The sequence below is a fragment of the Clarias gariepinus genome, chromosome 13, assembly GCF_024256425.1.
Source record: "Clarias gariepinus isolate MV-2021 ecotype Netherlands chromosome 13, CGAR_prim_01v2, whole genome shotgun sequence".
Classification (NCBI taxonomy): Eukaryota; Metazoa; Chordata; class Actinopteri; order Siluriformes; family Clariidae; genus Clarias; species Clarias gariepinus.
Genome location: NC_071112.1, coordinates 8,872,501 through 8,897,010, shown reverse-complemented (window position 1 = coordinate 8,897,010; position 24,510 = coordinate 8,872,501). Strand labels below are relative to the sequence as shown.

At 38.8% G+C, this 24,510-nt stretch overlaps 1 protein-coding gene across 2 annotated transcripts in view; it reads right to left on the bottom strand.

Annotated features, from left to right (window-relative positions):
* Positions 1 to 678: 678 nt before the first annotated feature.
* The window catches only part of clic4 (chloride intracellular channel 4), a 31,210-nt gene continuing 7,378 nt past the window's right edge, over positions 679 to 24,510 (bottom strand). Inside the window, exons 2-7 of one of the 2 annotated variants that reach the window (XR_008361865.1) lie at positions 15,830 to 15,939; positions 7,035 to 7,160; positions 6,827 to 6,933; positions 3,801 to 3,982; positions 1,091 to 2,109; positions 679 to 980 (exon numbers count right to left, since the gene is read on the bottom strand). Coding sequence is in view for 1 of the 2 variants with exons in the window: in XM_053509962.1 (XP_053365937.1) it covers positions 1,945 to 2,109; positions 3,801 to 3,982; positions 6,827 to 6,933; positions 7,035 to 7,160; positions 15,830 to 15,939 (690 nt within the window). In the remaining variant the exon portion in view is untranslated. Of the gene's footprint in view, positions 2,110 to 3,800; positions 3,983 to 6,826; positions 6,934 to 7,034; positions 7,161 to 15,829; positions 15,940 to 24,510 lie in introns of both variants that reach the window. The other variant, XM_053509962.1, reaches the window with a different exon arrangement.

The following is a 24,510-nucleotide window of genomic DNA, read 5'->3' as shown; positions in this document are numbered from 1 at the left end:
ATTTTAATGATGCCGTCTCATATTAAAAGGACAGTCTCAAACTGTTTGCTGAATGTGCAAGAAATGTAAAATATATTTATTTATTAGATGTTTGCTAAAAAATACTGAGTGAAAACAACACAAGTCTGCATTCTTTTTTTAAACAATAAATTACTAATTTAAAGAGTCCGTGAAGCAAAACCTAAAGTCCAGTGGGTGAAGCAGGATCTGATCTAATTCTCCTCCACTTATAAACCTAAATCCACACCCGGAGATAAAATCAGCCTTTAGTAAAAGCGACAAAAATGTGTCTTTCATGAGTCAAACGAGTCATTCCTTCATGCAGTCATTGCAAACCTTGAGCAGTACCTCACTCCTGCACCATTGTAGCTAAACACCAAAAATCATAGTGTAGCTACACAGTCGGAGTGTGTGGTTTAGTTTTTATTTCCACCTGCAAGCAGCACGAGAGTGAACACCAGAATCCTGCCTTAAAATCATGGCTGTATGATGGTACAGAAAGTAATGGCACAACTTGCAGGAAACACATTTTGCACTCAGGTTCTATAGGAAAAACGGTCTCTGGTTGTTTGGATGTGAAATAAAACTCTAGGACACGTATTATTTATTCATTAGTGAACAAAAAAATTCATCAGCTTGATAGTGTTGCTTAAATGGAAAGGGAAAAAAAGAACAATGCACTTTTGTACCTTTTTATTTCATATTACTAAAAAAAAAAGACAATCCATTAATCAATCCATCCAATATTAGAAAAAGAGTAAAGCTGTAATGTTGTCCTTCTACATCGTGATTTAATTACACGATTATGCAATCGTTTGTTTGTTTTTGCTCAGATGCTAATGAATTGCAGCATTTTTCCTCTTTATGATCATTTAACACAGCTTACACTCTCACACACACTGCTGTGAAAATGATTAAGGCTGGAGGAGGCGTCATATTAAAACCCATGCACCTGAGTAAGGCCTTCGTTCTGCTACATTCTAATAGAGAAACAAACAAAGAAAATTTAACAAAATGGTTTAAAAAAAAAACATTTTCTAAATTGGATGTGTACATTAATCACTGCAGAAAAGAGGAAAAAAAAAATCACCTGAAAATAGGCAGGTCTTCATCACCTTTGAGTCATCTGCAAAAGTTTTGGCACCCGTCCACACAATCATATTCGTATTAATTTAACAAATAATATTTTACAAACAATATTTATGTTCCCTCCTCCTTTTCTTATGTCTGTGATGATTACAGTATCATCAAACGCACCTGAAATTAACTGATTGGTTGATCGGCTTCACATGCTATTTAAACAAAAATCAGACAAGTGGGCAGAGCTTAAATGAAAAGGTTAATGATATAATATCTGTTGGAAAAGAGACAAAAAAAAAAACTGGTTTTATTTTACAAAGGTCTACCTTCATGTCGGAGTCTGGTGAAGCAGTCGGTGCTCAGTAAAGCAAAAAACAAACAAACCAACAAACACTGGAGCTTCCAACACTGTTTAGATGCATTTTTTCTTAGAAAGCATCAGAAATGCTCGCCGTGCAAGCGTAGAAAAGCAGTTATTCTTTTTCTGCCTAAATCATAAAAGGCTAGTGGATACACACCCCTTTGCTGCTACAAAAAGAGTTGTTTGTACGTGTGTACGCTATATTGAGTTGTACCATTACACACTTGTTAACTTGTTAACACTTGCACTTCTTGTGTGATACAAAAAAAGGAAAAAAGCAATTTAACAGATTTAACCTATAAATGTAGAATCTTTAAGAAGTGAATAAAGAAGAAAATATATTGTATGTATTTATACGTCATGCACTGGGTTAATATTTCTAAACTAAGGGGGAAAAAAAAAAGTCTGTAGTTGTTTTTTTTCTCCAAAGAAGTCCCAGTGTTGGGGAAGCTTTTTTTAAAAAAATTAAGAAACAGGGGATTTTTTTTTTCCCAAGGAAGTGCTTATTTGACGAGCCTCTTGGCCACGTCAGCATAAGCGATCTCGATCTCCTTGTCGCTGGGGCAGGTGTTGGTAAACTCATCGCGGGCATACGCGTTGCTCAGGTAGTTCCACACGCCCGTCAGGTCTTTAGGGATCTCAAAGCCGCGGTACTTTTTCACCACCACCTGCGACGGAGAGGCCGGAAAAAGAATTAAATTCAACCTGTTCAAAAAAAGGTGTAAAGTTTTGAACTTACTTATGTTAATTATACTAATGCGCTCGTGCTGGTTCTCTTGTTTGCAGAGACATCCCTGAAGTGTAATAACAAATAAATAAAATTATTTACAGATGTATTAAGCTTACAGATGTTAATGATTAATTGCTGTTAAAAATTTAACCAACTAAAAACAGACTTACTGATAAGATTTTGCACAATATTTTCTGTAGCTCACATATTATCTATTAACTTGTATACCACAAGAGGGCGCACTTGCAGTTTGGTTGACCAGCAGTACTGGACACCGTATGGTCAGCATTACATGACTGTCTTGTCTTATACTCTCGGCTCAGTCCACGTGCAGATCCTGACGCCAGCGTGCGAATGGAGCGTTGGTCAACCTGCTGCCGCTCCTCATGCTATTCCAATGTCGTATGTAAGTAGATATATTACTGCCTGACAGTTTGACAAAAAAGGTGATGATGACACAGCGTACTGTTCATTTTGATGACACGGCCTACTGTTACATGGTAGGGAACGCCTGCTACACCGGGGTTTCACAGTAGCTATGAGCTACTATAAGTCCTCCAAACAAATTTTTCCCTGTGGAAAAAGCTTAGCCAAAAGCTGTACTTACTCATGTGACTATAATATCTACAGAAGATCAGTCCCATCTGATTACTCATCTCCGTTTGATCCTCACTGCTGTTTCTTTGTTGTTTGTTTGCAGTGTATATGATTTCTGGATCACATTCGGCTTGCCAAATATAATGGCACCCATTACAAACTCATTAGATTACGTTTGTATTTCCAGTTAATTAAATCAGACAGCTGTTACTTATGCAAAAATGTCACACATCTATCTCAATCCTTGGGAAAATTATCATATTTGTCCATTTAACTGCATTAGAGGAATAAAGTTAATTAATTGAACAAAGAGATCAGAAACTTTTACAAAAGTTTGCATGTGCACACATGATACATGAACACAGCTGTGATTTAGGGCTGAAACGATTCCTTGAGTAACTCGAGTAATTCGAATACAAAAAATGGCAGAGGACATGTTTTTGTGCAATTATTTGTTCGGCATGACACAGCGCGCTTCCAGATGCAAGATGTTGCGGGCTGAAAAATGAAAGGGAGCGATAAAAATATATTTAAAAAATGTGAGTCATTTGAAATACCTTTTTTTTAGTTTTTGCATCTAGGAAGAATAGAAGAAGAAGAGAAGAATGTATGGCACTGTAATGCACTTAATTCAGTCAACTTTAAGCTATTCCTTGTATTGTGAATAATGACAATGTTTGTTTTTGATAAAATGCTATATGCATTTAAAAAAATCAAAGTAGTTTTTTCAAAAAAGAAAACCAATTAATCTTTGTGTACATTGCATTGCTGTTTAAGCGAAAGTACATTTTATCCGATTACTCGATTAATCGGTTACATTTTTGGTAGAATACTCGATTACTAAAATATTCGATAGCTACAGCCCTACTGTGATGATTAACATTTATTAACCTATAAAACTTTATTAATGACATTTTAATCCATTTCAAATAATTTTTTCTTTTACATTACTGCTTTTTAGTATTCTGTTGGAATACATTGTATCGGTTAAAAAAAAAAAGTTGCTAGTTTTTTTGTTCTTTATTTGATCACCTTGACGATGTGCAGTTTGGGCAGCAAGTTGCAGTCGGCTAGCGTCATGTCGTCTCCATCCAGGAATTTGCGTGTGGACACTTTGACATCGTCCATGCTGTTGTGGTCGATCTCATCGGGCAGCGGAGAGCGCAGGTACTCGTCCAGCTTCTGCAACGTCTTCAGCAGACCTCGCTCCAGAGCTGAACACACACAAACACACAAACATAGGCGCACAGCTGGGTTAATCACAAAACTATAATAAATGGCATTACAGGTGACATGCTCACAGAGGACTGTGGCTGATGGTGACATAAAACTGATGTGTGAGATTTTAATCACTACAATTTATTTAATCATATGTAAACTTTAATTTGCACGAGGTTTCATAATCATTCAGAAATAATCTCCAAGTCACTTATGTATTATGTACACTTTGTTCATTTCACTTGCTGATGGGAGATATCTCCTTGTAACACACACACACATCTTAGATTTTACACTTTTACACCACAACAAAGCAAATTAAATTTATTCAAGAAGATCGTGTTTTTATAACATTGTGGAACATTCTCACTGACGTTACGCTATAGCAGTTAAAAACAGTTGTTCTCTCTTTCTCAGTTAAACCTCACGTGACATTTTGTCTGTTTCTTTGGGAAACACAACTTTCTCTCTCTCTCCTTACTGAAAAGCTGCATAGAACAAGTGTAAACTAACAACAGAACCAGCAAATAAACATAAACCTGACATTTGTGAGGCTATACATTTTTATTTGTGTGCGCACTTGCGTCCATGTTACTCCACTAAAGATGCTTTAAAAATGTCCAAATTATTTTATGATATTTTTCACTTCTTTTACAGTAATGACATTATTTTATTTATATATAACGCTAGAAAGATTTTTTTTTTCAATACAGTAATTTTTTTGCACTGTAATTCCATCGGGTGCCACACGAAGGCGACAATACACAAAAGTTCAACAAATGCACAGTCTACAAACAAAGACACATTCTTTGAAGGTAAAAATGAAAAGTTTGATAATCATCATCGTTTTTCTTTTTTCGTATCTCCTTCCAAAAACAACACCAACGAACATAAACGAATATACACATAGATATTAATATACGGATTAACTGCAAAGTTTAACCATTATAACAACTGCTCACTCAAACACCCTATTTTGCTTTGTGCTTGACAGGGTTGACAGATTATACAGACAAAACTCCACCTAGGCTAGGGGTGTTCAATCTTATCCAGAAAGGGCCAGTGTAAGCGCAGGCTTTCATTCCAGAATCAGATATGGCATCTACTAGAATTAAACCCTGCACCCACTCTGGCCCTTTCTGGATAAGATTTGACATCCCTGACCAAGGCAGTGATAAAACCCTTCTTATGCTGAGGCGCAGGGATGGGGGGTACGGGCGTGGTGCCCAAATAACCTCAATACTAGAACTCACATCAGGACTAGCAGCTCACAGCAAAACCAGAAAACCACCCAATCTAGCAACACCACTCTCTTAAATTTGCAAAGCCTTACAAATGCTACACAAAACTTGCCAGAGACTGGGGGGGAGATTGGGGGGGGGGGGATGTTGGGGAAGGGTGGAAAGGTCAAGTTTGGGTGTTTCAGACTGGAAAAAGAAATAAAATCGGCAATCAGATTTAAACCCGCCCCCACTTTCTGATTGGCTGTAAGGACCTTCTTTCACCAAAAATGATTAAAAAAAAGTCTGTTCTCACGTAGGAAAAAAAAAGGCCACATGCCTCATATTGAATTTATTTATAGCGCAAGTACTTGTTGAAATAACTAAAAGGTAGATGTTTTTTTGTAGGTAAAAATAAGTTAATCAGCTTTAATGTAATCAATGATGAAATTATTTTAGGCTGAAACCCACGTACACGTCTTGCCTGTCTGTCTGTCTGTCTGTGATTAGTTTAATATTACAAAGAAAAAATAACATTCCAAATTTGAGTATCTTACTTGTTCACGTTAAGTTATACTTTTTTCATAGTCAACCTAGCACACTCCCTGATCGGTAATCTGAGAATTGGTGAATCACAGATGGGAAATCAAAAAAGTAAGCAGGATAAAAATTAAGTTTTGTCTTAAAACTACTCCAGCATGTTCAAATTCACTCATAACACTTCAACGCTATTATTTCCATGGTGAAAAAATTAAGTAATGCCAAAGTTTCATCAAATTCTCTCCACCCACAGTTTGACAGATGCGCAATACGCTGTAAAAACTTGCCATAACTTCCCTTTCACTGAACATTGACTTCATAAAAACTTCAAAACCTAATGACTGGCAAAGTTAATTCTTACCAGCCAGTTTTGCATGATGCTGTGACAATGGCTGGACAGACATACAGAGATACAGACATACATAAAAGGCAGAAGTTTTTCTGAGACTGGTTTTGGGTCCTCCAATGCATAAAACAAAGATATAATTGAAAAAGCTGGTTCTGACCAATGTACAGACAAAACCTCTCTTTTATTTATATAGACTGAGTTAAACATTTTAGTTAATGATTTAAAGATTTTATTTAAACATTAAACATCTTTAGTATTTTCATTTAGGACTATAAAAAGAAATCCTTTACCTGTCCTCTAATTAATAAATCAAATGCACGATTATATTTGTCTCCTTTTTACTGTTATCCAATCCAAACCATGAGCTTTGTGACCCACTGCACCCCTAATAAATAAATGTTTCTCATAATTATAATGAAAACCAACCTGTATTTTACTTTTGCCTCCCTAAGGTCAGTTATTTTGTGCTTTCTAGGCACTCAAAGCACAGAACAATGTGAAATAATAATCCCTAAAGAAGTATGTATTTGTTGTTTTATCTTCTCCTAGCTTGGGCATGTTTCTCTGAAGCCTCTCAGTCTTTGTGTCGGAGCTGCATGTAAAGCATGGGGTGTGTTCTCGTTTGTGTGATATGTAAATTATGGATAAGAGAAGCTCGACAGTTGCAATCGACAAACAATGGCAGAAGACAACACCTGTGTGTGCTTGTGTTGCGTGACCCACTGTCTCACCTTCGTTGCCGTCTGGTTTGGAGTTCTTGATGTAGGCCGAAAACTTGGCAAAGATGTCCATCCCTGCTGTGTTGGACTCAGGGTGCCTGGCACTAAGCTTATTGTACCTAAGAGTAAAATAAATATCATGGCAGTGTGAATACATAGCTCTGTGACACACCCACCTCCACACACATATACATACACAAACAAACAGACACAAACTCACTTGGGTGGACTGAGCACATCTTCCAGGAACTCCTCTATCTTGTTAACGTCAGTCTTGACTTCACCGTTGTATGTGATGAAAGGAGGGTGTGTTCCCGGAGCAAGGTTCTGAAGATCTGCTGGCTTCCTGAACACACACAAACACAGAGGGGTCAACACACAAACACACACATGTAAGCGGCATGCTTCAGTTCCAAAGTAAACACTTGCTTAGGAGTAATTAGTCTCCAGGATGTTTGGTGTGACAACTTATGTGCATGCTTCAGTTCAGGTTTATTCACACTGTCAAGAAGGACAGTTTTATACATGTCTAGTCAGGTCCATAAGTATTTGGACACTGTGTTTTTTACCTCAGTAAACCACAACAGTGGATTTTAAAGTTCCATTTGGTCCTTTGCATCTTGGGGGGAAAAACCTCTGCGTTTACATTCATGTAAACGTCTCTTGACTTAATACTTTGACACTGACACTACAGAGTATTCTTGACTTGGCTATATGTTGTGAAGGGGTTTTCCCCTCAGCAAGGAAAGAATTCTGAGGTCATCCACTTTGGGTAGTTTAGTCTTCTGTGCTCATTTAGGTCTTATAGGGCTGCTGAGCTACTCTGACAGGTCAGTTCAACACTTTCAGGTGCACAATAAAAGTTTCCATGATCAGCTACCAAATACAAACTGTAATCAAGTACAGACCTTTCATTTCCTTAATTTGTCATAGCAAAGAAACAGGCCACAACTGGGCAAAAACTGCTTGTCAGATCTGTGTCAGAGGTCTATTTGGAGACTTTGGTTTCTCAGTTATATCAGATGTTTATTAAATTCCTTCGTGGTGGAGATATGGGACGTGTGACAGCCTACAATGACACAAAGGTAATGCAAAACAGGCTGGCTTTTTGTTTCCACCAGCAATTTTCCTATGTGTGTGTGTGTTGAATAGAAGGATCGTTCCATTATGTCTGAGCTAAAACATGCAGGTCAGGATTCATCTGGAGAACAACAATAACCAGCAGCCTGGTTGATTCCAGAAACCAACTGCTGCAACACAAAGGGCTGTCCTACAAGAGTGTGTGTGTTTGTTGTTGGTATGGGGGGGGGTGTGTGTGGCTTTTTTCTACAAATAATGAAACTCAGATGAAAGAACATATCGCTGATCTGGAACAAGTGTCACTCCTTTTTAAGTAAATAAATAAATAAAATAAAAGTATTTAAAAAAAACAACAGACAAACATTATTTTAATCAGAATTCTAAATGACTAGTAATATTCTTTACTTTTACTAAGGATATGAAATCATGCATAGAGATTTAGTATGGAGCAGAAATCAGAACAAATGCAAATTAAACTTGCCTCGGGAACACAATGAATTTGCAAATTCAGAGGGGGAAAAAAGAACGATTGAGTTGTAGAGCAGGGCTGACTGAGACAAAGATTTAAAAACTAGGCAAGAACAAAGGTAAAATTTGTTTAAAACCTAAAATGGAGCTATAACTGATTGCAGAGTAATTGGACTTACACCTCATGAGAAACAGTTACCTTAACTCTAGCCTTAACTCTAGCCTTAACTCTAGCCTTAACTCTAGCCTTACTCATAAACACATAATCTTTGTCCCATACATGACGCTTTGTCTGGATCCCGAAAACAGTTATAAAAAATTTGGTGGTACGACTACACCAGCTCCGCCTTCTTAGAATTGATTTACGTGAAGCGGCCATGTTCAACGACAACAACCGGCCACATCAATGTCTTTGATTAGTGAGCTTGACACTTTGTTGGATAATCCATGCAACAGAGTAGTTCATGAAAAACTGATTTAGCATATTATACCACTTAGCAAAAAAAAAAAAGTCATGGAGGAATTAAGTGGGTGGAGCTGTGACAGATTAATCCTGAAAAAGAATTAAAATAAGTGTTATGTCAAAGGTCATTAGATAACTTCTTACAGCTAGTTGGATAAGCAATTGGCCTGATGGTGGCGAATGGACCGAAATCTCAAGAATCTCAAATCCTTCTTTTAAAACCCACACTTGAATTTGTCTTAGCCCCGTCCACTTGCTCCCTCTATGAATTAATAATATTTTTTGCTTATTTAAATAGACTTTTCATTTGTTTTTGTTTTTTTGGTCTACCTTCAAAAATGTCATCAAAAACATTTAAATATATTGGGCTTTATCAACATAATTTCTCAATCAATTCTGAGGAAGCAAAGCAACTGAACACAGATTATGTCGGAGAAAGTTATTAGTTGGCTATAGCGCCTGTGTTAGAACAAGCAACTTTTGCTGTATGATTCTTTTTAAGGCAGAAAATTAACAAGAAGCAATTAAAACTCTTACAAAGTGAAAGTTCCAGTACACTCTGTGCTCCCAATAACACACAGTGTATATCAATGTAATTGTTCCTTATCATTATTCTAAGTTCAGTAAGAGAGTTCCCACAAGACCTGGCAGTCTGGAACATTCTGATCCTAACACTCATCTGGGCACAACAGTAGGAAATGACCTTATGTTTCTGGCACGTGCACAGGAAGCACCCCCATCCTAATGGCCTCGCGTGGTACACATGTGTAAGAGGTAAAGTGGTCTGAGATGAAGCCAGTGAGCTGCTGTGTGAATTTGTGCTGCATAGAGACGTTACTGTTCAGCTGAGGAGCAATAAAACACACGGCCGTACACAATGAGCGTTCTGTCTGCTGTAGTGTGATTAAACTCTTCTGTAGGCTGAATGGCGATCATATGTGGAAAAACTCACTCATAAAAAGAAGGAGAGCTCAATTCCGCTCACTATTTCGTAACAATACACAAAACAGTGGCATCAATAACTAGGAATACATGGATAATATTTCATCAGCCTGATTAAATTAATACTGCGGCTTCCCATGTACTCTGACAAATCCAACCTTCAATGTTACAATTGGTTGCATTTACGGCATTTGGGAGACATATGCCTTATCCAGAGAAATTTACATTTATCTCATTGTTCAAGCTCAAGCGCCCAACAGAGGTTACCTTAGTGGTGCTGGGGTTTGAACTTATGGCCTTCTAAATCACCTTAGTCCAATGTTACAGGTTATTCACTTACAGAAATTCAGTCTCATCTATGATTGTGGTTCAATGCTTGAATGTGAGACAATCAAAGCTCCTTCATCAACCAGCAAGCCAGTGGATGAAAGTAAAGAGAGAGGTGTTTGTTCTCATCGTGGTTACTGATCAGAAATGAAAGCAAATGTTCCCCCCATGTAGTATGTAGCCATATTAAATGGCTAATATTTGCCTTCTAAACAGGTTATCAAAGGTTTAGTCACACACCCTCTCTACTTCATTAAAAATTAGTTCAGTGTTCAGACTGATAACATATGTATTCTGACTTAGATGTTATTCCTATGATTATTGATGTTTTAGGGTTTGTGTAAATGCGTAACAGCGTTTATCATATGTTCTGAGCAATTTGTCATAAATATTATACTAAACATTATACTAAGTTTTTGCCAAAGAGTGGAATTATACATGGTAGCGGTACATGGTAACACATTAAAATAACAACAAAAAAGGACAGTTAGGCACATACTCAAGCCTGTAACACTGCTGTGAGAATGTTCCAGACTGCCATGTAGACATACAGGTTATATATCCACTGTACAGCTCCTGGCAATGTAACCACTTTCTGCACAGGAGGCATGCGGGGGTGTGAACGTCACAGGGGCAATGACCGTATTTTGCTGTAGTGCCTTGACCAGTTGCTGTGATGCCCTATTAATTTCAGAAACCATGAATGCAATAACTTCCCATGCCCTTTTCTTTTGCCACCTTGATGCCCTTTAAAAGAAATGGCATCAAAAATGATAAAATATCATATTTGTAGGTCTATGTAAAGTGACTTTTCCACATTTTGTCATGTTACAACCACAAACGTAAATGAATTTTATTGGGATGTTATGACAAGACCAACACAAGTGGATTGTGAAGTTGAATAAATAAGATGAATGTTTTTTTTTTTATTTCTTACAAATAAAAACCTGAAAAGTGTGGCGGGTGCATTTATGTTCAGAGCCCTTTAGTCTGAAACAGCTCACTAAAATCCAGGGGAACCAAAGGCACCAAATTAGCAAATAGGGTCCATCTGCATGTAATTTCATCTCAGTATAAATACAGCTGTTCAGTAAAGCCCTCAGAGATTTGTTAGAAAACATTAGTGACAGGTTGACATTTTGCTTTTGGCTCCAGTGCTTTATGGCATTTTTATATATATATATATATATATATACAGTGGCACAAAAAAGTATTTAGTCAGCCACCAATTGTGCAAGTTCTCCCACTTAAAGATGAGTGGGGCCTGTAATTCTCATCCTAGGTATACCTCAACTATGAGAGACAAAATAAGAAAAGAAAATCCAGAAAATCACACTGTAGGATTTTTAATGAACTAATTCCTAAATTCCCTGGTAAAATAAGTTTTTGGTCACTTACAAGCAAGCAAGACTTGTGGCTGTCACAGACCTTTAACTTCTTCTTTAAGAAGCTCCTCTGTCAGGGCTAAAATCGATTCCACGAGTAACTAGAGTAATTCAATTACAAAAAATTACTGAGGCAAAATCTTTTGCCTCGAAGCTTCTTTGAATTAATTTTAAAAGCTTGCGTTATGTTTTTGCGCAATTATTTGTTTGGCTTCCGTATGCAAGCCGCCACTAAACACAGGAGAAGAAGAAGCGCTCACGTCACCCAAAATAAGTGTAAGGAGACGCAAACAGTTAGCTGTGTATTGATTTGATGGAGCGTTTTGTTGCGGGCAGCAAAATGGAAAGGATCGATAAAAATATCAGCAGGCCAAGAGATGAAGAACCCAGCAAGAAAACGACAGAAATTGTGCCTTAGCTTTTTTGATGCTTAAAGTCATTTGAAATACCTTTTTTTTAGTTTTTGCATTTGATAAAAGCCTTTAAATTAAGAATGTATTTTTGCACTGTAATGCACTTAATTCATCTCAGTCAACTTTAAACTATTCCTTGTATTGTGAATAATGGCACTGTTTATTTTGTGATGAAATGCTGTATGCATTTAAAAAATAAAAGTAGATTTTTCTAAAAAAAAAAAAAAAAAAAAAAAACAAGTAATCTTTGTTTCTCTTATATATTTTACATTGCTGTTTAATTAAGCAAAATTACATTTTATCCGATTACTCGATTAAATTTTTGGTAGAATACTCGATTACTACAATATTCGACAGCCACAGCCCTATCCTCTGTCCTCCACTCGTTACCTGTATTAATGGCATCTGTTATTGTGTTAATGCCATTGGGGCAGTGGTGGCTCAGTGTGTTAAGGCTCCGAGTTATGGATCGGAAGATCTGTGATTTGAGCCCCAGCTCTGCCAGGTTGTTGCTGTTGGCTGTTGCCCTTGAGCAAAGTCCTTAACCCTGTCTGCTGTATGTATAATATATGTGTGATGAATAAAAGCTGAACTGAACTCATTAGTATAAAAGACACCTGTCCACAACCTCAGTCACACTCCAAACTCCACTATGGCCAAGACCAAAGAGCTGTCAAAGGACACCAGAAACAAAATTGTAGACCAGCACCAGGCTGAGGAGACTGAATCTGCAATAGGTAAGCAGCTTGGTGTGAAGAATGCTGAGGTGCATCCAAAGAACACCATACCTACTGTAAAGCATGGGGGTGGAAACATCATGCTTTGGGGCTGTTTTTCTGCAAAGAGACCAGGACGACTGATCTGTGGAAAGGGAAGAATGAATGGGGCCATGTATCGTGAGATTTTAAATAAAAACCTTCTTCCATCAGCAAGGGCATTAAAGATGAAACGTGGCTGGGTCTTTCAGCATGACAATGATACCAAACACACCACCCAGGCAACGAAGGAGTGGCTTTGCAAGAAGCATTTCAAGGTCCTGAAGTGGCCTAGCCAGTCTCCAGATCTCAACCCCATAGAAAATCTTTGGAGGGAGTTGAAAGTCTGTGTTGCCCAGCGACAGCCTTAAAACATTATTGCTTTAGAGGAGATCTGCATGGAGGAATGGGCCAAAATACCAGCAACAGTGTGTGAAAACCTTGTGAAGACTTACAGAAAACGTTTGACCTCTGTCATTGCCAACAAAGGGTATATAATGAAGTATTAAAGGGGTCATACAGTCCTGCATGCACTTTTTCAAGCTGTTTGGACTGAAATGTGTGTTAGGAGAGTGTGTACACAACTACTCTACAATGATAAAGAGCCGCCCAGTGATTTTCTTTTCGTTCATTAAAATAAGATGCCCCTTCTGAAATCAGGCCAATCTCAAACGCCTGTCGATGTGACGCCACACCAACAGAGGCCGCTCCTACTATAGTTGATTGACACTGGTGTTTTATTAAAGACCCACCCCGAGTGAGAAGAAAGCTGTCGGCCATTGTTTTTCAACGCTGGAACAGAATGTCGCCTAAGCGAGTGTGGTGTACAGTTGTTGGGTGTAATAGCGAACACAGCAGTCGTCATTCACTACCGACATCTAAGTCGCTAAGGACGCAGTGGCTGAATTTTGTTTTTGAATGCGTTCATGTTTGCGCTAATAATTTTTCACCAGATTGCTTTATAAACGCGGGTCAATATAAAACAGGTTTTGCTAGGAAGCTGCTCCTAAAAAATGGATCTGTAGTAACGCTTTGTGTTCCTGCTTCATCTTCACCAGGCTCGGTGAGTGTGATTTCTTTTTCTATGAATCTTTGCAGATCGCCTTTTCTAATAATCACGATGAATGCGGAGTGTAAGTTAACTTTCACTTTCATAGAACATGGTTATGTCATCTTCTCTATGTACATCCGTCTCTATATAATTCCTTATCGCACGTTTATAATAAACAATGCATTAAGGTGATTGTCTAGTTGCAAACTGTGTACGTAGTTGGAAAACTATATTATGCTTACCTTTGTAACGTTAGATGGTTGATAACGATGTCTGTCAAAGATTAAGAAGTCATGTAAACACATCAGTGAACTCATCGCGTTTGTATCTCTCTCAGTAAGCTTCTCCGCTTTTGTTGTTGTTGCTCGCGGCAGTGTAACAGCCCGTTAATTTATGCCCGTGCAGTGATGAGATTACAAACTTCCGGGTGGGTTCCGTACTTAAATCAAACCAAAAACTACTTAAGAAAACAGGCTCATGCTCTATATTCCAGTGTTTTCGCACTTTGGACTGCATTACCCACAAAGCACTACCCGCACTGTATTGTGGGCAATGCTTTGGACTGCATTACCCACAAAGCATTGCCCACAAAACAGTGCGGGCAGTGCTTTGTGGGTAATGCAGTCCAAAGCATTGCCCGCACTGGACTACACTCCCGTGGCTATACCCCAAGTGTGTTGTGAAGACACGCCCCACAGAACTGGGGGGCCGGGCTCAGCAGAGATCATAAGCATTTAAAGGACCATGTACCGAAACAGGTTGCTGAGAACAGAGCTAGTTTTTACCAGGTCAAAGTAGTGTTTTTTACACAACCATTGAGAATTTTTAATTAAAGTATATCACAAATTTTTCATTAGGACCCTAAAGAATCATATTAACATTTAATGAAAAATGGGACTGGATGACCCATTTAAGATGAAATTTTGTTATTGACCAAATACTTATTCTCCACCATAATTTGCAAATAAATTCTTTAAAAATCCTACAGTGTGATTTTCTGAATTTTCTTTTCTTATTTTGTCTCTCAAAGTTGAGGTATACCTATGATGAAAATTAGTGGGAGAACTTGCACAATTGGTGGCTGACTAAATACTTGTGTGACGTATCCTTTTTCCAACACAACCTAGACAATATGATGAACTAACCAACTAAAGTTCATCATATTAACCAACTATACTAACATAACTTTGCAAAGGCAAAGAAATAGCACAGATTCATAAGGTCAGGTTGGTATGTTTGTTTTTTTTGGTTGTTTCTGTGACCAATAATAATAAAGACATATTTGCAATATCATCCCAAATTTCAGGATACACTATATTTGTCTACATATCAGAAACCCTAAATGCACAGCGTGATGTTAGAAGCCTCTCCATTAACACACACTGGCAGGCCTTTCTTCGTAGATGGTTATTATTTTTTTTTTTTTATAATTGGTCTTGTGCAGCTTGCATTATAAGGGTTAATCCTCCTATGTATTTTTTTTTTCAAAGAAGAGCCATTTCACTATGTAAAACTGTTTCTCTGCAGAGCATGCTTAACTATCAGTACAGCCTTCTTATTCTCTTCTGCTAGCAGCATTTACTGCCCCTTACTACACCGTCCTGGCCCTACTGCTCCTGTACCTGTTTATTCCGGTAGCGCAAGAGAAAACTGTTCATTACTAGTTACTTTATTACAGATGTATACTTAAAATATACTTGTGCAGCACGCCAAAGTATACTCTAAGTGTGGGAAAACAGTTGCTGAGTAAAAGCCACCACCATGTTTTACAGTGGGGATGGAGTGTCCAGGGTGATGTGCAGTGTTCGTTTTACCCCACACACAGCGTTTTGTATTTAGGCCAAAAGATTATATTTTGGTCTTATCTGACCAGAGCACCTTCTTCAACATGCTTACTGTGTTCACAAACTGCAAACGGGACTTCTTATGGCTCCCAATTGCTGTCTTCTTGCCACTCTTCCATAAAGGCCAAACTTGTGGAGTGCACGACTAATGGTTTCCAGATTCTCCCACCTGAGCTGTGGATCTCTGCGATCTCTGGGCCTCTTGACTATTTCTCTGATTAATGAAGTAAGGGGTATCTAAGTAAAGTGGGCAAAATACAAATGCACGCCACAAATGCAGACCTTACCTTTTCAGGTCGACAGTGGTGACGTTAAACACAACTCCTTTCAGCCAGAGGATCATGAAGAGTCGCTGAGAGAAGGGACAGTTCCCTATGCTCTCTCCATCACTGCCCGCCTGCAACACACACAAAGTTATTGTTTTTATATAAAAAGATTTTTTAGAATACAAATAGCTAGTTGTCAAAGTTTAAACAACATTAATCCAAAATGTCATACAACACCGCCACACACACTGGGCAATTAACCCCTTCTCTCTCACAAACAGACAGACAGACAGGCAAACAAGCAAGATCACCTACATAAAAGTTGTATTAAAAAAATTAATCAATATTGTAATCAACAAAAATAAATCGCTTTGTTTTATCTTCATTTTATTGTCTTGTTGCTCAGAACATGCATTTTCTGAAACAAAACTCTTTCATATCTTGCCTCCCACCTTCCCGTACAACCAAGTACCATGCCAAGATACACACACGCATGAAGGCAAGCACACACACACACACACACACACACGCATGAAGGCAAGCACACACACACGCATGAAGGCAAGCGCACAAACACACACACACACACACACACGCATGAAGGCAAGCACACACACACACGCATGAAGGCAAGCACACACACACGCATGAAGGCAAGCACACACACACACACGCATGAAGGCAAGCACACACACACACGCATGAAGGCAAGCACACACACACACGCATGAAGGCAAGCACACACACACACGCATGAAGGCAAGCACACACACACACGCATGAAGGCAAGCACACACACACACACACACACACACACACACACACACACACACACACACACACACACACACACACACACACACACACACACACACACACACACAGGATTCAAGATTGTGGGAGAGTTTGTACCGAGTTTGTTCAATGTCAGGAATGTGAGAGCGCTGCAATATTTAGATAGAGGTATGATGAGGTAACACAGACACACAAGAACATCACACACAGTTGTAATGAGAGGTTTACTGCCACATTCCTACATCTCTTAGTCTAACACACGGCTCTTCACTGTCCTGTGATATTAATATTACTGAGAGAAGATAAGAAAGAAAGAATTCTGCTCTCTGTGTCAGAAAGAACTTTTGAGAGAGAGAGAGAGTTTGTGTGTGTATGTATATATAAGCACAAGGGAATATTAAATGCTTAAAGAAAAAACAAGAATAAAATGGTTGTGACTTAAGGAACACCAAGAATTGGTGTCTCTCCCAGGGAGTAAGGATTGCTATAGCATTTCACGGTTGTCCTGTTGATGAATTTTTTCAAGTTTAGTCAGGGCAAATCATTTCCGGTGAGAAGTCAATAAGAGAGTTTCTTTTCCCTTTCACACAGCAGGATCAGGGCTCGTTGCTGTCAAGCCTTTAAGCCGAGAGCAGCGGCAGCGATGGGTGAGACAAGATCTGTGTCTGCCATCAGGGAACCAGGGTGTGGTGTTTTAAAGGAAATTAAAATCAGTGATCAGTTAGCAGATAATTGTACGAGTGTATCAGGGGAACGACAGTGAATTAGGGAGATCGCGAAGTCTGGGAGCTCCTCCCTCTCTGAGCAGAGAACTGCATTTAGTAAATGATGCAAATGTGCACATCGGGCAAAAGCACTTCAGGTGTATGCAGTAGTTCTGACGTGTGCTGTACGTCACTCTAGACGCAGACACATTGAGTGATTTGTCAAGTCTTCTCTGTCACGGACTTCTTATCGAGTTTAAAGTGCGAGTGAAAGAAAACTGAACTGAACTAAACAGAGAGAGACAGAGAGAAAATCACAGCATGAGAGAAAGAGATAAGACAGTTAGAGTGTGAGAAAGAAAGACAGAGAGACTATCACAAAGATAGCAGATAATGACTGACAGAGAAAGAAAAAGCGAAAGTGAGAAGACTAAGAAAAAACAGAAAGGGAAAAATGTTCAAAGAGGTTCAAAAGACAGAGAAACAGACAGAAAACAAAGAGCAAAGGAGAGAGATTGAGAGACAGTCAGGAAAAGAAAAAAGAGTCAGACCAGAACACCCAGTCACTGGTTGAGAGTCAAGCATACTTCTGCATGTAAATCTCATCTCTCATCTCTGATAAACACAAGGCACAGTGTGCGTCTCATTTCTCCACATAGTAAATGTACAGCTCTGTAAAGTTGTCCATGATTTTACCACTCAACATGATACCAGTTTTCCGCTAGCTAACTTGTTTGTTAACTGTTTTGGTCTATGGCGTAGAACATCACCTACACATACAATACTACTAGGAATGTAGCTATTGAATATTTTAGTAATCGAGTATTATACCAAAAATTTTATCGATTAATCAGATAACATGTACTTTTGCTTAATTAAACAGGAATGTAAAATATATAAGAAAAACAAAAATTAATTTTCTTTTTAGAAAAATCTACTTTTATTTTTTTAAATGCATACAGCATTTTATCAAAAATAAACAGTGTCATTATTCACAATACAAGGAACAGCTTAAAGTTGACTGAGATGAATTAAGTGCATTACATTCCTATTTTTTACATCCTTTTCTTAGATGCAAAATCTAAAAAAAAAAAAAAAAAAAAAAAAAGGTCTTTTAAACGAATTTGAATTTTTTATATTTTAAAGTATTAAAAAAAAAATAAGGCAACCATTAAAATAAATAATTGTACAAAAACACTAAGTTGTGCAACTTAACTTTCAAAACAAAAAGTTCTTTTCGTTGGCCACTGATATTTTTATCGCCCTCTTCATCATCCTCCCTTCGCAATCCGCAACAGAACGATCCCTCAAGTCTATACACAGCTAACTGTTTGCATCTCCTTCCACTTTGCGGTGTTTACTGACGAGTTGCATCCAGAAGTGCGCTATGTCACGCTAAACAAATAATTGCGCAAAAACATAACGCAAGCTTTTAAAATTAATTAAAAGAAGCTTTAAGGCAGAAGATTTTGCCTTGATTACATTTTTGTAATCAAATTACTCAAGTTACTCAAGGAATCGTTTCAGCCCTAAATACTGAGCTAAAAAGGGGCATATCGCCACCTATCCTAGAGAAGTCAGACATACTTTGTTCAATAAAGCGATTCCCCTGCTGTGCTCGTATAATGGTACAAGAGCAGTAGTCCAATTAAATAGCTGATTCGAGCTGTAACTGTAGCTGTGCATGTGAACGTACTGGATAAGTGACAAACAGGGAGACATACAGAAACATAGTGGGACAAACAGATTATCCCCTGATGATGATTTTGTTAAGCTTTAATCAGGCCCAAGCATTTCCTCTGGCACAGGAAACTGCATCCAAAAGCGCATGCACACACAAACACACATGTACACTCCTGCCAAGTGGTAATACACACTGCTGAGAGTGTGAAACGTTTATGTAAGTGTCCCGGTGCATCCTGCTGATTCACTTCGCTGCAGAAGAAAAAAAAAAAAAAAACTCACCATCATCATCATCACCATCTTTATCATCCCATTGTCAACATCATCAACGTCACTTTCAGCATTGAGGAGGCGGGGCTAGTCTCAATAAAGCTTTTGTGTGTGTGTATGTATGTATGAGACAGGCTTTGGCCCCAGTCTCTCACTGAGAGCATCTGCTGCCTCAATAGCCTCTTCTAGAGGAAGAAAGCCACCACATTCACACATTCTGGAAACACACACACACACACACACACAGCCATCTGGAAGAGCATTCTTTGCAAACACACATCCAGTCATCACAGTGCCCTTTTGTTCAACACCTCAACCTGAAAAAAAACTCATGTAATTCAGAAAAAAAATTCAAAAAAAAAAAAAGAGTGCAGACAGGGGGCAAGAATGAGAAAAAAGAGAGAGAGAGAGAGAAAGTAAGATTAGAGTGAGAGACAGGGGGCGAGAAGATCTGGTGTGTGTCATGTGTGTGTGAGAGAGAGAGAGAGAGAGAGAGAGAGAGAGAAAGAAAGAGAGATCACCAGACAGACAGTGACAGACAGACAAAAAAAGAAAGAAACATTTTTGAAAACTCCAAAAATTAAGAAATGTTACCATGGTAACGTCAAACAGGAGGAGCATACACAATCACGCCCACTTTATGCAAAACTATTTGTAATATGAAAATGAGCAGGCAGTGTTTCAGAATGATGGATGACTGAACGTGACAATTGACTGACTCTCTCTCTCTCTCTCACACACACACACACACACACCGTCTCATATGTGACTTTCACTGATTTTACAGTGCACCCCCCAAACCCTCACACACCAACTTATTCAAATTAGGTTGGCCATCCTAATTAGCACAGCTGTCCAACAGAGATAGTAAGTCCTGCTATTCTCATAGTGTGTGTGTGTGTCCACATACACTCTGAACCAGAGACTGAGCTCATAGAGTGTGAAATGATGGATGTATAGCATGAATTGCAAGAGGGAAGAGAGTGAGAGAGTGAGTGAGCATTCCACCTGCATCTGACATGTATCCACACACACTCAGAGAGTTATATAATACAATGCATAGAGTATTTTGTGTAAAGTGTAGCGTATACTGTATAGAAGGGGTCCACAGCCCTTGTCCTTGAGGACCCCCTGCTCCCCACGCTTTTGTGTTTTTGTTGCTCTGCCACGCGCGCACTCTCACTCCTATTCAGAAAAGGTTCTTAATTAGTTGATTAGTTAAAGGTCTGAGGTCAGGGGGCCTCCTGGACCAGGGTTGGGAACGACGGGTGCATACAGTAGTCCACCTCTTTCCTCAAAGGTGGGCGCGGCCATACGCATTACTCAACAGAGCCAATCAACGCATTAGTTTACTGTTTTTAGACAGATTGTGCAGACGAAACAGAATCCAAGTGTGACAAAACATCGCTTACTTCAAAAAAAGTATGAGATAAAACATGGGCCGCTGAAGCAAACATACCCGCAGCAGTCCGATGTTAGGGCGTGTAAAATAGTGGATGGGATGTAGGTTATAGGGTGTAGGGTATAATGTTTAGTGTATAGGGTATGGATGTAGGTTATAGGATGTAGGGTAAAGGGTTTAATGTATGGGGTGTAGGGTTTAGTGTTTAGGTTACAGGATTTAGTGTATAGGGTACAGTATGAGGGTTTAGGGTTTTGGGTGTATGATAGAGGGTTTAGTGTTTAGAATATGAGGTGTAGGTTATAGGCGTTAGTGTATAGGGTATGAAATGTAGAGTGTAGTGTAGGGTGTAGTGTACACAAACAAATTTCCAAAGGATAGCTGGCCAAATCACCACCAATAACACAAGCTGTGTGTGTGTGTGTGTGTGTGTGTGTGTGTGTGTGTGTGTGTGTGTGTGTGTGTGTGTGTGTGTGTGTGTGTGTGTGCTCACGCACTGGGGCATTCCATTCTTCTGTACTGGAGCACTAAATTTAGCTCTTCAACTGGCAAACGTTTCTAATGAGACTCTTGACCACACATTTACCCAAAAAGGAGAGAGAGAGAGAGAGAGAGAGAGAAATAGAGAGAGAGAGAGAGAGAGAGAGAGAGAGAGAGAGAGAGAGGGAGGGAGAGATTTTGTCTCCTAATAAACAGTTATGTGTCAACACAAAACAGGAGTGTGTCGGTAGCTCTTAAGTCTATCTCTCTCTCTCTGTGATTGTGTGTGTGTACATGTTTGTACTCCCAGTTTTGAGAATTGTGAGTCAGTAAAGTGTGTGTGTGTAAGCTATGTGTGATACATAGCAGGATGAAAGGAGATGATCAGGAGTTTGAGTAAATCCTCACACAAGGGATTACTACTGTCCTTTACTCAGCATTAGGTTTTGAGTTTCTTCTATAAACACGCAAACACACAAATCGCTGTCTGTAGACAGTGTTTATCTTATGTCTGTGAGTGCTCACGTCTGAGTTTGTAAATGGACAAAGACCGAGACGATGCAGCAGCAAGGATGAGGCTCCGCCCAGTCACTGCAGGGACATGGCACTCCCAAGTTTATAAACTGTGTCTTAGCAGAGTTAAACTGTGTAACTGTGGGAACTCACAAGGAGAAGGAAGAGAGAAGGATGGAAAGGAAGACATGTAGAGACAAATACTAAAAACCAAAATAAAAAGAGAGAGAGAGAGACACACATACTCCCATGTCCAGTTTGGTAGTGTGTGACCTCGTCTGGCCTGAACATTTTTTACAGTGTGATCCAGCTGAACAAACACAGGGTTGTTAGAATCAACAGAAAGCCAAAAGGCACAGTGTGGCTGAAAAAAGAAAAGAGTGGGGAAAAGAAAAAGAGAGAGAAAGAAAAAGTGAAAGAAACTCTTTACAGCTGAATTTTAACCTCTGTATAGTAGCTGTGGACAAGGTATAGGTAGGAGGCACGGGTTGAGGAGTTGGTCGAAGAGATGAGGTGAGATTGAGGTCAGTGAGGTAGGTAAGTGGGGGGAGGGTGGTGGGCACACTCTTGCTACTGCTATTCTTCAAGCAAATAAAATTGAGCAGTAGAGGAACATGAGAAAAGGACAGTCTAAAAATAATCCTCCTATTTGAAATCCAGTGAACTTCCTGTGCGAAATCAGAAGGACTTCCTGTGTGACCCATTTCTCCATGTCTTTATTTCTCTTTGTATAAATGAAATATGCAATAAATTAAATCTGCCCGAGCATAAATATCTTACTCCATCTTTCTTAGGCTACAACACCCAAACTAGCGTCTTAAACCAAGAGCAAGTACAAGAAGGGGGGGGGGGGTGCCAAATATACATAGCACATGTAGTGTACAGCTGATGGATTTTTAATTGCTGGACAAAAATCTCTCAAACCAAAGCTGTTCCTGCTGTGTCTTAAGTCTTCGGTATCTTTTCTCTATCTCGTTCTGTCCTTTTTCCCCTTTTCATTCCTTCTCTCTCACTGACTACTCCCTCTCGCCATCTCTTTTTATCCTTTTATCCCTCCCTTCATCCCATTTACTTCAACTTTCTAGTTTTAGGTTTAACTCATTTCCTGCCATTTATTTCACAAGAAATGCCTCATTAGTGGTAAACTTCCTGAGAGAGAGAGAGAAAGAGAAAAAAAAATGAGTGCGAGAAAATAGAGAAAGAATGGAAAAAAGTACCCATATATTACTTCGGCCTAAAATCATGGAAGGTCAAAACAATGCTCTCCTTTTCTCCAATAACACATTTTCATATCTCTGTAACTGATCATCATCATGTGCTGATGGTTGTTTTCACACACTTTTTTTCCTGTGGTAAAGTATGAACACTGGTCCGATCGGAAAAGCTCATGCACGTCCTCTTTTAGCTTAACCTCAGCTAAACCACACCAATTACATAAGCCTACAGAGCTTGAGACCACATGGCCATTAACATAATTGTTGAAAAGATGGCATAATTATCATCATTAGTAAGCATCTACACATCAGATGTAATCATTATTTCTTTATTAACCCTAGACCGAACATTATTTTAGTACTGGATGCCTCCTGAACCGAGATACACACTGTCCTGTCCAGCTGCTGTTTGACGTCCCCTATTTTTTGCGCCAGTTTTCCAGGAATGTTCCACAGAACTTGCTGGATTCATGATGTATGCATGTCGGAGTATATAATATAATAAGTCATACCTGGGATAATATACGTGCGTGAAGTTTCAGTACTTTCTTATATTTGTCACATTGACAGATAAATGTGAACAATGTGCAGTATGCGAAAAGGTTATGATGTAAATGTATGTTACTATAAATTTTTTTAAGTATTCCATGGAGTTTTATGCAAAATATCTTATTCTTGTATTAAAGGTGTCTGGAGAAAAAATAAGCTTGGGAGATTGTAAATGAGTTGGTAAGGGCATATACGCCTGTTGGTAAGGGTAGATGTAACGCATGTTAGCTTGTTTTGCTGATCTACAAATATGAGACATAACATACATTTTAAATAAAAAGTGAAATGTATTGGAAATTGTGTAGCTGAACATTTTTGGATACGTCACTCATCAGAACTGAACCCAGGACAGGACAGCAGTAACAATAGCTATGCCTGTAAACGTAGTTAAGAAAGGTTGAGCTTTGTATAACCAAAAAATAAACAAATCTGTAAACTTTCTTTCTGAAGATTTTAACTCAATTTTTAGTATCATGATACAAGTTCTGATACAATATCTTGTGGTATTGTCCACACTTTTCACAACACAACACAGCTTCACACTATTCCTCGAGCTTTTTAGTTATTCACACCGACAGGTGCTATGAGCTGGACACTGACACAAGTGTGTATTTTTAAACTTGATTCCGTATTCTGTATCATGAGTGTGTTAGACACTGCATGACTCGGGTATGTAGGACGAGAACAGAGTGAGACAAGTTTTCCGTGGGACGTTGGAGTTTCTGAAAATAAAAACTGGTTCTTGTTGGTGCTTGGTTAAAGTCAGGCTTTACTTTTCAGTACTTTTCATACTGTCTTTTACAGACAAACACTCTTTTTCTCTCTAACTCTCTCTCTCTCTCTCACACACACACACAGGAAAATAATTAACACCGCCAGGCCTCTTGAGGTGTTTTTATGAGAGATCGGTGGTGAGGAAAATCTGCCTCTTCAGCTGCTCGTCTGCTGACCATCACATTTCCTCCACGTGGAACATAGAAAAGACTCGTGGTCTTGACCTTGCCTTTACACAGCACCCATTTTCTCTCCTTACATGGCTCAAATTGATGGACGTTGCTTTTGTGCTTTGACTGTCATTTGCATAATTCTGGC